Source organism: Thermobia domestica, chromosome 3 (genome assembly GCF_964235325.1).
Source record: "Thermobia domestica chromosome 3, izTheDome1.hap1.1, whole genome shotgun sequence".
Lineage (NCBI taxonomy): Eukaryota > Metazoa > Arthropoda > Insecta > Zygentoma > Lepismatidae > Thermobia > Thermobia domestica.
In genome coordinates, this window is record NC_137456.1 from 64,494,284 (window position 1) to 64,509,194 (window position 14,911).

The 14,911-nt window shown below is 35.5% G+C and overlaps 2 protein-coding genes across 2 annotated transcripts in view; one reads left to right on the plus strand and one right to left on the minus strand.

The window, feature by feature from the left end:
- Nucleotides 1–1,471: 1,471 nt before the first annotated feature.
- On the minus strand, nucleotides 1,472–1,942 carry LOC145681817 (histone-lysine N-methyltransferase SETMAR-like). The gene has a single exon (XM_081753425.1). The coding sequence runs from the start codon at nucleotides 1,940–1,942 to the stop codon at nucleotides 1,472–1,474; it is 471 nt and encodes a 156-aa protein (XP_081609551.1).
- Nucleotides 1,943–12,506: 10,564 nt separating this feature from the next.
- Nucleotides 12,507–14,911, plus strand: part of LOC145680457 (tetratricopeptide repeat protein 17) — a 176,172-nt gene continuing 173,767 nt past the window's right edge. Inside the window, exon 1 of the mRNA XM_081751008.1 lies at nucleotides 12,507–12,842. Within this exon, the coding sequence (XP_081607134.1) occupies nucleotides 12,729–12,842 (114 nt within the window). The 5' untranslated portion in view covers nucleotides 12,507–12,728. The remainder of the gene's footprint in view (nucleotides 12,843–14,911) is intronic.

Sequence of the window (14,911 nt, forward strand, 5' to 3'; positions counted from 1 at the left end):
CTTTAGTTAATCACAGTTTAGAGGACGACATTCGAATTTTACGAGTAACTTTGGAAAAGCTATATTAAAATGGTGTAAGAAAGTTTCGAAGAAGTTTATAAACTTATATTCAGTGTTAGACGTGTTATATATGCCATTCCAAGATTCGTGAGAAAGCAAGGAAAAAATTCTCTTCGTAACTGTATATACTTTAGACGTGAGCACAGTGGTATTGTTTAAAGTGATTTTTAAAATAATCCCATCGTGATCAGAGAACCCTAGATCAAGTACTTCGAGGTTATAGACAAATTGGCTTTTTATTATTATTATTATTAATGATGAACTGATCTAGAGCGCTTTAATTATGACGCGTCGGTACATTTACTAGCGCTTGGAGATTGTACACATTCAATAAATCGCATATATAGGATTTTTTTTTTTTTGCTTCCACTAATCAATTTACATTAATATCAACACAGATGACCATGTTTTGAAAGTCTTTTCTTATGAAATCCAAGATACTTTTGAGCTGTTGGACTTTTCGATGCCGAATGGCGACCTATAAACGCATATAATACAAAAATTAACACTTGGCAAATTAATGGCTGCAGCTTCAAAGTCAAATTTACAAGTGATTTTCCTAATATCTATTTCTTTTAAACTATTTTCAACAAAGATGCATATATATATATATATATATATATATATATATATATATATATATATATATACGAGGGTTGGGGCAAAAGTCATGGCAACTATTTTTTTCTTGAAGATACCAGTCCGGTTGGAAACTCTGACATATAGAGACGAAAGGACAACATCTTAACTACGTGTGTGGACAATGAGTACCAGTGACATATCGTAACACACTAAATTATTACGGTAGTATACAGAGCAATATGCCCTTCACGGTGCAAAAGTATGACAACACAGTACGCATACAGTTGACATGACAAATCTGGGCCTAAAGACGCTTAAAGTAGTCCCTTGCTACTTACACCACACGCTGCCAACGATGTGAGAGACGTTGAATACCATCCGCTTCAGCATTTGCCGCACGATGCATGAATCGGGTCACCTGTTCGCGCACAGCATTAGCAATGTCCTCGCTTGTTGCAAACCGCCTACCACGTAGTGGTTCCTTAACCTTTCGAATGAGATCAAAATCATATCGCGATATATCAGGAGAGTACGGTGAGTGCTCCAAATCTTCCCATCCCCAATGTCGCAGCAGCTGCATACACACTCTGCTTTATGTGGTTTTGCATTGTCGCGCAGGATTATTGCACTGTCCACAAGATCCGGACGTTTCTCCCGAATGCCATGTCGTACCTGTCGCACCAGGAAGTCCCTGTAATACTGTGCAGTCACTGTTCTGCCAGGTGGAACAAAGTGACAAACAACGACACCCCTGACGTCAAACGCGATGATCACCATCAATTTGACTGGGGAAGAATTCTGACGGAACTCTCCTTGGTGATCCAGCATGTCACCACTCTGCGGACTGACGTTTCAGTTCTGGTTCGTATGCCACATCCCAAAATTCACCGATGGCGATTATTCGTGACAAGAATTGATCGCCGTCTTGTTGCCAGCGTGAAAAGTGGTCGGAGCATATTGCATAGCAAATCCACCTTTGAACTTTCGTGAGTGCATGCGGTACCCACAGCGATGCGATTTTGCGTAGTTGCAGCTCATTGCGCAACATCCTTTGGATGGTGCGTTTCTTGATGCCACTTGCCTCCGCTAACTCCAGTAACGTCCATCGTCTGTCTTCATCCAGGAGCTGCTCGATGACGGCACGTGCCACGTCGGTCCGCACACTGACAGGTCGTCCCGAACGTTGCTCATCACTGTTTGACACACGTCCTTGCTGAAACTTTGCTACAAAACATGCTACTGTCCAGTATGGTAGGCCATTATTTCCAAGGGCTTCCACTAATTCACTGTGACATTCCATCGCATTTCAGCCTCGGAGAACGGCTATTTTGATGTAAGCGCGATGCTCAACACGGGTTAATTCCATCTCGCACGACACTCACCAACTGACTGATTTCACAGGGCTCGCTGTGCTACTACCAGCTATCACAGAACCATCTGTTGTTCTGCATACACACTATGCCTGCAGAACTTTCACACGACACATAGAAGTTTGTGGTCCGCTCACATATCTGCAAGAAAAAAAAATAGTTGCCATGACTTTTGCCCCAACCCTCGTATATATATATATATATATATATATTAGTGATGAGATTAAAATTTACAAAATTTACCTCCTATCATTTAGCCAATGTTCTTCAAAATAAATAATCATACATTCTTCTAAATCATCAGCTAAAAGTACCGATACATTATAATATTCGAATTTATTCTGGATCTCTTGTACATTCTGATGAAAAATACTTATTGTATTAGCTATCTTGGGTTCAAATTTTTCGTTTCGTGCTAAAAAAAAAAAAAAAATCTATTTTCAACTTTATTTTGTCTGGCTACATGTGATACTGTAACACAGGGTTTCTCATCATGGAGGTCGACCCCTAGGCAGATCGCGAAGGTAAGCGTAAGAGATAAATATGATTAGAATCTAATATCGGAAAAATATTTTTAAATATTTTTTTTGAATAATTAGAAAAGTGTGCATTTATTTCAGTGATTGTTTAATTTTTAAACATTATTTTAAATGTTGTTCTGATAGGGACATTTTTGTTTTTATACATACTACAACACACAATAGTTCTAATTAACGTTTTTAACAGGCGCAAAGTTGTTTAAAAATCAATTTAAATGAACGAGGTACGATATGAAACTAATGAGAACTGCATATTGAAATACCAGAAAAATACAAATGCAACAAACCCTGCATATCGAAATACAATTAAAATTGAAAGCTAATGAGGTACCTGAGCATGGTGATATTTCATTGGTGCGGCAATGACCGGTTCAATCTTTGTGATGCACATTATCAAGTCATTTTCAAATGATATGCGATGTATTGTCTTTGTTTTAATGTTTAGCATGGAAGAAAAAAAAAACTTTCGCACAGGTACGATATAGCAAATGGTAATTATTACTTTTAAAGCAGCAAATACCAGACCAGGTTATTCTTCTCTCCTCTTCAGCCAAAACTTGTCCAAGTCTTCGTTACAGAAAACCACTTGCAAGGACTTGTGGCACGATAATTCTATTAGCTAATCGCTTTACTTTTTACCATATGACCCAAAATTAAGGGAGTCGAATTATGAAGGTTTACAATTATCAAACGGCCTCCATTTTGAAACAGTATGACGGATTGGATTCGATATTTGTAATATGAATGAACTGACCAAATTTGGTTTTAAATCCATTCGCTTTTAGGGAAGTTACTGTATCCACTATATATAAGAAATGGATTCTACTATTATAGAAATAGATGGATATCGTGAGATCTCCGCAATAGGTATATTAAAAATCTCACACAAGCTTATTACAAACCAGAAATTATTGCAGCCAGCTTATTACAGGGGTCGCTGGCAAGGGATATGATAAAATGGGGGTCATGATAGGAATTGGGTTGAGAACCACTGCTGTAACATTTTCATTGTGAGAACATGCGACGGGGAAAATGAGAGAAATGGGATCCCTATTCCTGTTCTGCGCTTTAATCATATTGCTTAAATTTGCACATACACGCTTTCCTAAGTTATTTAAATGCAAACCTTGGCAGATATGAACGTAAACTCATTTGTCTCTATTTTTATTTGAAAAAAGAAAATAGTAAAGGTTAAAATTTAAAATGGTACGGTATAACAATGAATTTGTTCATTTTTAGGAAGAAACAGAAAAACAAACGTCCGTATTGACATTGCACTCTAATGAAAAAGAAAAGAAAAAGAAAAAAAGAAAGAAAGAAATGATTGCACTCACGCTTCAAGTCATATATGTATGTGTAAGTATTCATTGACTTCTGTAATTCTCAAATGTGGTACTTGCACTATGTAATCATATTAAAAGGCTTAGCTACAAATCATTGAAATACTGCAAAAGACCCTCTCGCTCCAGAGCTAGCAATTATCGTACTCTGAACCTAAAGAACTCTTCAACACGAGAAGTAAACTAGTTTACAAGTTGTTACAAACATCAAGCTAACATAAAGGATCGATTTGTCCATAATAGTTGCAGGACGCAGCATTAGATTAGATGTCCTTTGCTATCTTGAAAGGAAAGAGAAAAACATGGACAATTTACGTAACAAACATACAGCTGAGAGTGTTTACCTATTGGACTCCTTGTTGTACTGTATAGTGTGAATTTTCTTTGACAGTTGCTGTGAAGAGAATCATTACGTCATCCAACGTGAGATATTTTTTTAAAAAAAAAAAAAATACAAAATTAAAAACACGTTCTGAAGGTCATGGGGTAAATAAAGACTTGTTGATTCCGGCTTTGTTGATAGTTTTTTTTTTTTTCGTGTAAGAAATACAGACTTTTAAGAAAATGATAATAATATAACAATAAATCAAAAACCAATGTTGTGTGAAAACTAACATAATTTGTTTGAGGAAAAACAGTAAATATTAGGTTTAATAGGATAGAGTACAATAAAGAAACTCTCTTTACCACATCGTTTAATTTCTTGAAATTCATCTCAGTATCAAATGCATATTTATCGGGGAAAACTATTTCTTCCTTTTTAAGAACCTTTTTCCAAATTATGTTAGAAAACTTGAGGAAGGATTGTGAAGAATATGGGGTGAAAATAAATGTTAGAGACAGAAGCCTTGGTGATTGGAACGAGGGGTCGGTATTAGAATGATGGGGGAAAAAATAACAATTGTAGATGTTATTAAGAAGATGGACTGGTTGGGACATTGACTAAGACGGAACTTATAATGAGGACCATGCCAGAGGGTGTGGTGGTAGGAAAGAGAGGGAGTGGGCGAAGCAGACTACAATTAATGGACGATATCCAAACAGAGAAATCGTACGCGATGACTTAGAAGTTAGCGGAAGACCATGAAACAGAAGCTTCCCAGTTGCATCAAGTGACCTGCCATAATGGCAGAATATCTTATCTATGATTGATGATTTTCCAAATAAATTCTGTGAACAGCTTTGCTAGACGCGGGGAAATGTATTTAGCCGTATAGACGTGTCAGTGTGTTATTTACATTAAGTATGATTCGTTCTTTTGTGTATATTTACGGTACACAATGAATTCACAGTGTCAGTACAATTTTCAAGTTAGTTTATTTTTCGTACTACCGAATTCTGTCACTGCGATTTTGTCAATCAAAGAAGATTAATCTCATCGAAAACATGGCCAGTTTAATCTCCAGATCTGAAAACCTTGGCTTCTGTCATTCTGGAGCAGCTTCAAAATTGGATTACCGCGACACCACTATTGATAATCGACTTTTTTTTTTATTCTTTTTCAGCGAGGTTGGGAAGAATAACTACAAATTAGTTATTTAACCAATGAACAATCCCAGTCGCTAGATTCGTAATCAAGATAGATTTAGAACACTCAAACTTCCCTTCAAATACTTGTGAATAAGTAAATATCCGAAGCAAGAGCTTAATTTGGGGAGGACATGGGCAATTACCCCCTCTGCGTTTAAGAAATATATGCGTTTTGATAAATTGTATACTAATATACTAATAAAAATCATGAAACTCGTATGTCGGTGCAGGCACACAACTAGAGGGGGCTAGGGGTGCCTGGCCTCTCCTAAACTTTTCGTGGCCCCCCAGACCTCAATACAAATTTCTAATATTAATTCAAAAAACACAATTTAGATATTTGTAAGATAATTTTTGGCGACTTGCCCCCCCTCCGTAACATATTCATGCCCCTCCAAACCTCTGTGGCTGGTTGCGGACCTGTGTCGGTGTACAATTGCCCTCCCCCCATCCCTTGCAAAATCTGAAATGGCGCTGCTGATTCAAAAGTTCAAATGAAATTATTAAAAACAATATATAACTACACTATCATAAAGTTTAGTATTATTTCTAACGGATGAAAATTCCCGGAAATACCACTTGACAGGGGTCCCGCAAAGTGAATCATGACGCAGAGCACAGCATAGCAAATTTTTGGGAATACAAGGAATAGTATATTGAAAGCAATTGACGATTGACAATTTGTGCTGTACAGAAATCGTCAATTTCCATTAAAAAAAAAAAAAAAAAAAACTACACTTTTATTCTAGAGGGTTGGGTGGGGGGTATTTTAAATCAGAAGCATTGAGAAAGTTAACAAGTACACAGCAAAAAAATGATCGTGTTAAAACAACCCATTCTGCCTACCACTGTTAGGGTATTATCTATTTCAAAACCAAAATTATCTCTTTCTTAGCATTCGAGTAATGTCTAGTACGCGTACACAAATTAACTTCGCGCTGAGCTTAACTATATGCACTGGGAGCAGTGGCGGATCTACCCCGGGGTCGAGAGATGCTAGGCCTCCCAGTTTATTGAGTGACAAAAATAATTTAAGCTATTATTTATATATTTTTGGAAGTTTATAATAAACTCCTGATATACCTATCAGTCTGAGTTCTGGTTGCCCCTCCCCAATTTTTACATTCTGGATCCGCCTCTAACTGAGAGTTGACGAAATCTCGATTTGAGGTGAAGCCATGACGTGTCGGTAGAATAGCACAAGGAAGATACGTAAGTGGTGATGTAAGTACTGTTGTAGGAAAAAAAACTAGAAAATAAGCTTCTCTTTGTTTTAATTCATACTTGTCTAAAATAAATTTTGATTAGAAAAGAAAATAAACTACTTCTAAGAACAAATGACTAGAAATTGGCAATTATGAAACGCAGAATTAGTCAAAATTATAGCTGATTTCTAAACCACATTTTTACTAGCTAATCAGTATATTGAAATGGCTAGATTTAGCCATATTGTATTATTATTTTTTGTTATGAACAAAGCTTTAAGCAGTATATTTGATATGGGTATCAAATAACGGACAACGAAATATTTTTCCTGTAATCCTTTACCAAAATCGTTTCGTGCGTATGAATTTTTTGGCAACATTTAAATGAGTAGAAGTCCTGCCATCTGTTGTTCTGTGCAGCATGTTCCTATTGGTATTTAGAATTTTCATTTAAAGTAATTAGTTAAAGATTTGTTTAATCCATTGGTATATTCATTAGGAAGAGCGGTTCCTCCTGAAGGGAAAATGTAATTTTTTTTTCGTTATTTCAACGTAACGAGACGACAAAAGTATTTATTTTGATTAATATATTATACTAATAATTTGCTATCAATTTATTTTCGGTACAAAGTAGCTCATATTCTCAAGTGTTACAGCAGGTAATGTTTTGCAACTCCTCCAAACTTATCATCCTTTTCTGTAAGAAGAAGGGATATAAATCTTCTGAGACCATTGAAAAAAATATAAGAATTATTCGAGACGATTACCCGTTATTCCTTGCATCAAAATGAATATAAATCTTTACAGACTGGCCAGAGGTACAAACTCGAAAAAATAAAAATAAAAATAAAAAGTGAACTTGAATTATATGGAGGTTTTCAACAAGCTATAGAACATGCCTAAAGAACACTCCCAGCATACAGCTTTTAAAAAAAAAGTTTTCTTAAAGAAAATTTTGAAAAGGGGAAAAATCAAAATGTGAGGGGGCTGAACTGGGACACTAGTTGCTAAATGACATATCCTGCACAGAAGTGGCATGTAATAACAATTTAATTTACCTTACAGATCGTTTAGATTTCGAGATATGGTCATCTTATTTTAATGATTGCAGTCCTGACTCTTTTTTTCATCCTGAATTTTTCTTTCCTTGTAGAGGAAATATCAAAAAAGGTAGAAAGATGTCTTTAATTATTTTAAATGAAAGATCTAAATATCAAATTTTCTTGTCTCTAACTTTGATGAATTTCGAAACATGGTCATCCAACTATAACAACTTATTGTAACCCTACTCTTTTTTCTTCCATTCTAGGGAAAGTATCAAAAAATGGTGAAACATTTATCTAATTATTTTAAATGAAGAGTCCATATATGAAATAACGTCTTATAGATTCAGAGATGTGCACATTTTAAGATAGTAATGGCCACCCTTCTTTTCCCCGTTACCGTCAATTCAAAAATCCTTCCTTAGTCGGATCTTACATTACAAATCGTATGCCCTGTCCAAATTTCAAGTTTCTAGCTTAAGCGGTTTGGCCTGGGCATTGATCAATCAGTTAGCCAATCAGGATGTCTTCTCTATTTATCTATCTATCTGTCTGTCTATCTATTTATGAATCCCAAAGTACAGTCCAAGTAGGAAAATTCTTGTCCACGAGCTTCCACGTTGAGAATGGCCGGAAACCAGGAGATGCGTTGTCGACATTATTATTCAACTTTGTTCTGGAGTACGCTATAAGAATAATCAAAGATAGCAACCAGGGCCTTGAGCTGAATGGTATTTACCAAGTTATGGCGTATGCTTATGATGTAAATTTGGAAGGGGATGATAGAGGAACAATAGGAAGAAATGCAGAGGTCTTATTAAACGCTTGCAGGGATATGAGTAGAAGTAAATGCAGATAAAACTAAATACATGGAAGTTCATTGGGTTCGTAATACTGCAAATTATGGATGTGTTAAAACATCAAATAATATTTTCGATAAAGTGGATACTTCCAGATATGTGGGACCAATATTAATAGACCAAAATCATATCCACGAAAGAAATTAAATGTCGACACGAATATTCTGTCGAGTTATTTGAAACTTAAAATATATAAAACGATAATCATGCCTGTTGTGTTGTATGTTTGCGAAACATGGTCGCTTACTCTGAGGGAAGAACGTAGACTGAAAGTATTTTAGAATAAAATATTGAGAGGAATATTCAGACCCGAGAAGAACGGGACTGGGGAATGGTGGAAACTTTATAACGAGAAATTGCGAAATTTATACCATTTGCCAAACATTGTTAGGGTCATCAAGTGTAGGAGGCTCAGGCGGACAGGTCATATGAACAGAATGGAAGAAAGTAGGAACGGTTTCAAAAGTTTGACTGGAAATCAAATTTGAAAACGTCCATTAGGAAGACCTAGGAGCAGAATTGAGGACAATATTATGATGTTATCTCACAGAAATAGGAATACAAAGTAGAAAATGGATTCAGTTGGCTAAGGATAGAAGTCAGTGAAGAGTTTTTGTGAACGCGGCATTGAACCTTCGGGTTTCATAGGCCATAGAACTTACTGTTATTTTTTCTCTAGCGCTAACGAATACGAGGTTATTACTGTTTAGTGTGAGGGTTATCTGTCATGATTTGTATAGTTTATTAACACCCTCAATTGTATACTCGTGTATATGAAGTATGACTCTCAAACTTTTAGTGACACCATAAAAAAAATCCTAAGTACGCTACTCGATGATGACAGCTACTTGATGTTAATTTAAGTTTCTTCGTAAAAGGTCCTGAAAGCAACAACTACTTCATTTAGTAACATTTTGTGTGTCTTAAGTGACTTACTTCCCAAAATCTCATATCGTTTATTAGAATCACGCTAGTGGTCCTTATAAGATTGTAATGTTATTAGAATTACTCTAGTGAGCCTTATAAGATTGTAATGTTATTAGGATCACGCTTGTAAGCCTTATAAGATTGTAATGTTATTAGAATTACTCTAGTGAGCCTTATAAGATTGTAATGTTATTAGAATCACGCTAGTGGTCCTTATAAGATTGTAATGTTATTAGAATCGCTCTAGTGAGCCTTATAAGATTGTAATGTTATTAGAATCACGCTAGTGGTCCTTATAAGATTGTAATGTTATTAGAATCGCTCTAATGAGCCTTATAAGATTGTAATGTTATTAGAATCACGCTAGTGGTCCTTATAAGATTGTAATGTTATTAGGATTACGCTAGTGGACCTTATAAGATTGTAATGTTATTAGAATCGCTCTAGTGAGCCTTATAAGATTGTAATGTTATTAGAATCACGATAGTGTTCCCTATAAGACTAATGTTACTAGAATCACACTAGTGGTCCTTATAAGATTGTAATGTTATTAGAATTACTCTAGTGAGCCGTATAAGATTGTAATGTTATTAGAATCACGATAGTGTTCCCTATAAGACTAATGTTATTAGAATCACACTAGTGGGCTTTATAAGATTGTAATGTTAGTCCGTCCGTTACTTCACACGATAACTTTTGAAGAAAAGCGATTAGACAGCTAGAGCGATTATCTCGGCCGAATTCGTGAATGGAATAAATTCGTTAACATTTTCACAAGTAACGGTGACTAACGGTGGCTCTCCATATCCCATATATAGAATACTGACCCGGGGACCGCGGTGGCTCTGTGATAGAGCGTTCATCTCTGGTGTGTGGATCCCCTTGTTCAATCCCAGCTCACTCCAAATGTGCTTTTGTAATAGATAAACACTGTGTGCATGGATTTTCTCGGGTTCTCTCGTTTCCTCCCATTTTCTTCATTATACCATTTCATTCCTTTTCACTATCACCGTCTTCTTTAGTCTACTCGGCATAAGCATGGAACATGAAACACGATTTCAATTTTCACTTCAACTGCTTTAACTATAAGCAAAGATTAACTATAAATGTAAGTTTTCGCGTGATCCTTTTCACTGTGTTTTAGCAGAGTTCATTATTGCTTAAATATTTATGAAACCTTAAAAAAAAGCTACAGAGAGCGAATTAACCACCCTAAATAGTAGGGTGGCCATAATTTCAACAGCTAAAACTGGACACCTAAAAACAAAACAAAGAAAAAACAAAAAAGGAGCAAAAGCTTATTTGCAATAGATTAATACAGTAATTTCTCAGTAAAACTAGCTACAGTATTGAAGTGAGGTTTAATACGTGCTGAATCGGGAAATAGCGGTCTCAGTCTCGATCTGGTGTCAAGTAGAATAGGGTTCGTTTCGTTCTCTCTCGTGCCTAAGCGGTTAGTATACGCGCCTTTGACGTGAGAGAGACCCGGTTCGATTCCCAGCTAGAGCTTTTGTGGTTCAGATTCCACTTTTATTTAAGCTGTTGGTCCACGTCCCATATAGCATCGCTGCTGAAAGGGACGCTAAACTCAAAATCAAATCAAACCAAATCGCTTCGATCAATATACATTTGCCTCGATCTCACAAGGAACGGTCATCCGAACCAAACATAGTTCATTCGATAAACATAACAAAGAAACGTTCATGCACAAAAAAAATTTGTGCCATGGAAAAAAGAGTTTGTCTGTAGGGCCTATTAGTCCTGTTAGTATAAACAAAATCGTAGACTTGCAGTGAAATAGCTATTGCATCATCACTGTTCATTGGAAAGTCATGGATTATAGTTCATTCTTCTTCTTCCTTCATTCCACCATTTCACTCATTTCTCATCATCATCGTCTCCTTTAGCTTAGCCGGTATAACCACGGGACGTAAAACTCAAAGATTTCATTTTTCCATTTTTTCTTCAAGTGGTAAAACTTGATTTCAAAATTGCAGTACATAATTTAATTTTTAGTACAAGATAAACCAAACTAATTAGTATTTGATTGCCAAATAATCTGAGAGTAGCATGCTTGACATATTCTTACAGTCTTTATCATAATAACTGCAAATCACAATGTTTTTGGAAATATATCAGGATGTGCATATGTGTAGAATAAATCAACAATCTGTTGCTTTAGAATAAAATATTTAATTACGACAAACAGTCAAGCTGTTGTCTCAAGTATTATACTGGGACACTTTGCAAGCCTCTTCAATCGATGTAACTTAAATGAAAACACAAACAGCTGGAATTGAAATTTAACTTTTCGGGCTCTTTTAGCTGCAAAGGTTTTCACAATGTCCTCAAAGTATAGCTTTGAAGCTAACTTACGCTCTATGGATATGATTCTATGTTTGGTGAGACGTTGTTGTCCTGTTAAGTTTCTGAGGTAATTTTTAAATGATATTTTGTTTGCTAAAACTCCTTCTCTTGCCTTCTAATGAAAATAAATATTTGTCTAATTTTGTGCTCTCCCCAAATCCGGCGTCCGGGGCACAAGCTCCGTTTATTCCCCCCTTAGTTACGTCACTGGTCTGGGTATTATTTGTTGTATACAACAGTTTGGAAATTAGGAAGTTTTCTCCTTTTAGTTTGAAGCCGGAAACAATTTAATTTCTACCAGTGTGATGCCCTTCATTATGATGCAATCAATAAAAATATATTATAGAACGCACATGGATTTAAGAGTGTATAATAGAAGACAACTGCAAGCATACGGCAATATTTTCCTATTAAAAAGTCCAAACTTCTTGTTTTTTTTAGTTTTGTTTTATTTATAAGGAGCTCTAGCGTAATAAACACCGCAAGAACTCGTGGTGTTTTCCTATTGGTTGGGCTGGTCGTTAGTTGCTATAGATACACATTATTAAACGTTATTACCGGGTGGTATAGACTATCACGTGTTACGAAAGATGAAATCGCTTATACGGGACTTCAGTAGCTTTTAGTGCTAGTAAGTAATCTAGCGTTACCTGTAAATAGCAACGCGACTTGGATAGTATAGTCACACCGATGTGTGCTGTTGACGACTCTTTTCCTTCCCGTCGCGTCGGATCCATGTGATTCGATATTTCGCTAATAGATGGCAGAAGGTGCAACCTGTAGCTTGGTGGAAAACAAGCGAGGGAATCCTCTGCAAGTGGTCGTCCCAATACTTGACGTTACCACAGCACAGGGGAACGAAGTAGAGATAGTTATGGCTGGTGGAGTTGTGTAGGAAGGAAAGCATGGCAGAAAGATTGAAGATGTGGAAAGTGTTTATTCTTCTATTTAAATTATTCTGGGGTTCATTTGCTTCTACTCATTGGGTAGTAACAGAAAATGGTCGCATACAGGCACAGGTAAGCCCTTTAATTAAGAAAGTTGCTATGAATGAAACATGCTTTCTTGTAAACATTGTTTATTTTTGCTCTTGTTTACAATATTTTTATTGCGGTCCTTACACACGTACAATCTATATTTAGACACACAACAGAAATTAAACAAACTGTGTAAATAGCAATAATAATACATGTGTATTATCTAAATTAAGATTAAAACAGAATTGAATATTTATTATTCAGCTGTAAATTATTGTACTTGATCAAGTTAGTAATTTATAAACTAGACATAAATATTAGAGCATGGTATTTAAATATGCATTTATATGAGAAATTATGTGCAGTTCCACAGTTAGAAAGATAAACTGTACACTATAAACTCTTGGTACCGTTTAACTGAATGCCGAGAATGTACAGAATAATGTTAATATTTTGTGTAAAATACAATACTACCTCCAGCTATTTTAGTTATGTATTTAAAGAAAATGTAATTAAATTTATAAAAGAGCTGTATACACTCTTATACAAAAAGAAATTGATAGTTAAATTGTGTGACATTACGGCCATGGTTTTAATCCACGATACTTCATAGTTCTGTGATTTTCTTCTGTACCGTATTGAATTATTTTCGAATCTATTCTACATTTAACCAGATATTTAGAGATATTAAGAGAGTTTCATTGCTCAGTTTCAAAATTTTACTTCCTGCTCGCAGAAAAGTAAATTTTCTGTAATCATTGATTACAGAGGTTGCATTTACCACTTTCTTCTTTTTCTTGTTGAATGCATTATTCAGTGCAACCTGGAATTATGACATATTCAACATTAAAAACGCAATGACCAGGATTGTGTTACTCATAAAATATTGGTATTGTTATTAGGATTTAGACTAGCCCAGAGTTGTATTATGTCAGGGATAGTTGTAAGACCTATATACTTGGGGTTCGAAAGAGACATGTTTTGTAGCATACAGTATTTAAGCTATTTCCTTCGATGCTGTGGAAGTCTGTCAGTTTGACTCACTGTTTCATGAAATAAAAACTGAAGTACTACATTATTTGTATTCCGCATAACTTAGTTACCAAATTCCTCCGTGCTGCCACTGGGATATTAGTGTAAAGGTTAGAATAGGGCTACCAGACATTCATGCCGGAATCCAGGACGTACGAAAGAACACATCGAGGATGCCAGAACCAATACTCTAATAAGATTATCAAAACACTTGCATATAATGGTGTACGATGCTGTTATAACGATTACTGCAAAATACCTCCCTTTTTTCCATATGTATAAATATTTGACACCGATGAAATTTAATTTTAATTGTGCGATTTGGTACGAGGTTCTTGGCTTCCCCTATTAAATTGGTGTAGCAGCTGAGCCCCTTTTGGGCTCTCCTTGAATTCAGCCCTGTTATTGTAGGACAGTTAGTATAAGAAGAAAAAGCAATGACGAAACAGCAGAAATGTGATAGTTGAAAAAGAAGAAATAGCCTAGAGTAAATAATTAGGAAAATATTGTTGATTTGTTTTTAAGTCGAAAATGAATTGGTAATCTGAAAGTAAGTAATCTACAATTATATTTGGGAGAAATTATAGTTTATGGCACAAACGATTCAATGTTCCGACTTACTGCTCCGATTACAAGTAGCTAGTTTGAGCAGCGAAGAATCATGTATATAAATCACAGTAATTGGATCAGTAAATGGAAACAGTATCTAATCGACAGTTTACTACTAGCCAATAAATTTATAAAATATATGTATCCTCCAGACTCAGAGTGGATTGATTTTAAATCAAGATTTAAATCACTTGATTTTTTAAATGAGTTGATTTAAATCAAATTTCGAAATAAATTAATTTAAAGAGAAATAGGTAAAATCCCGTTTTTGTTCTGTTATTTCGATTATGGAAAATAATAATCATAATAGGCTACAATGAGACTCAAATGATGTGCAGTACAGTATGAAAACGAGTGTCATGCAGAGAATGACGAGGGAAAATCCCGTTTTAAACGGGTAACGGAGGAATCCTGCTTTCTTCTCTTCGTTACATAGGGTTTTTAAATCGTTAACTATTTCAACGGTGAAA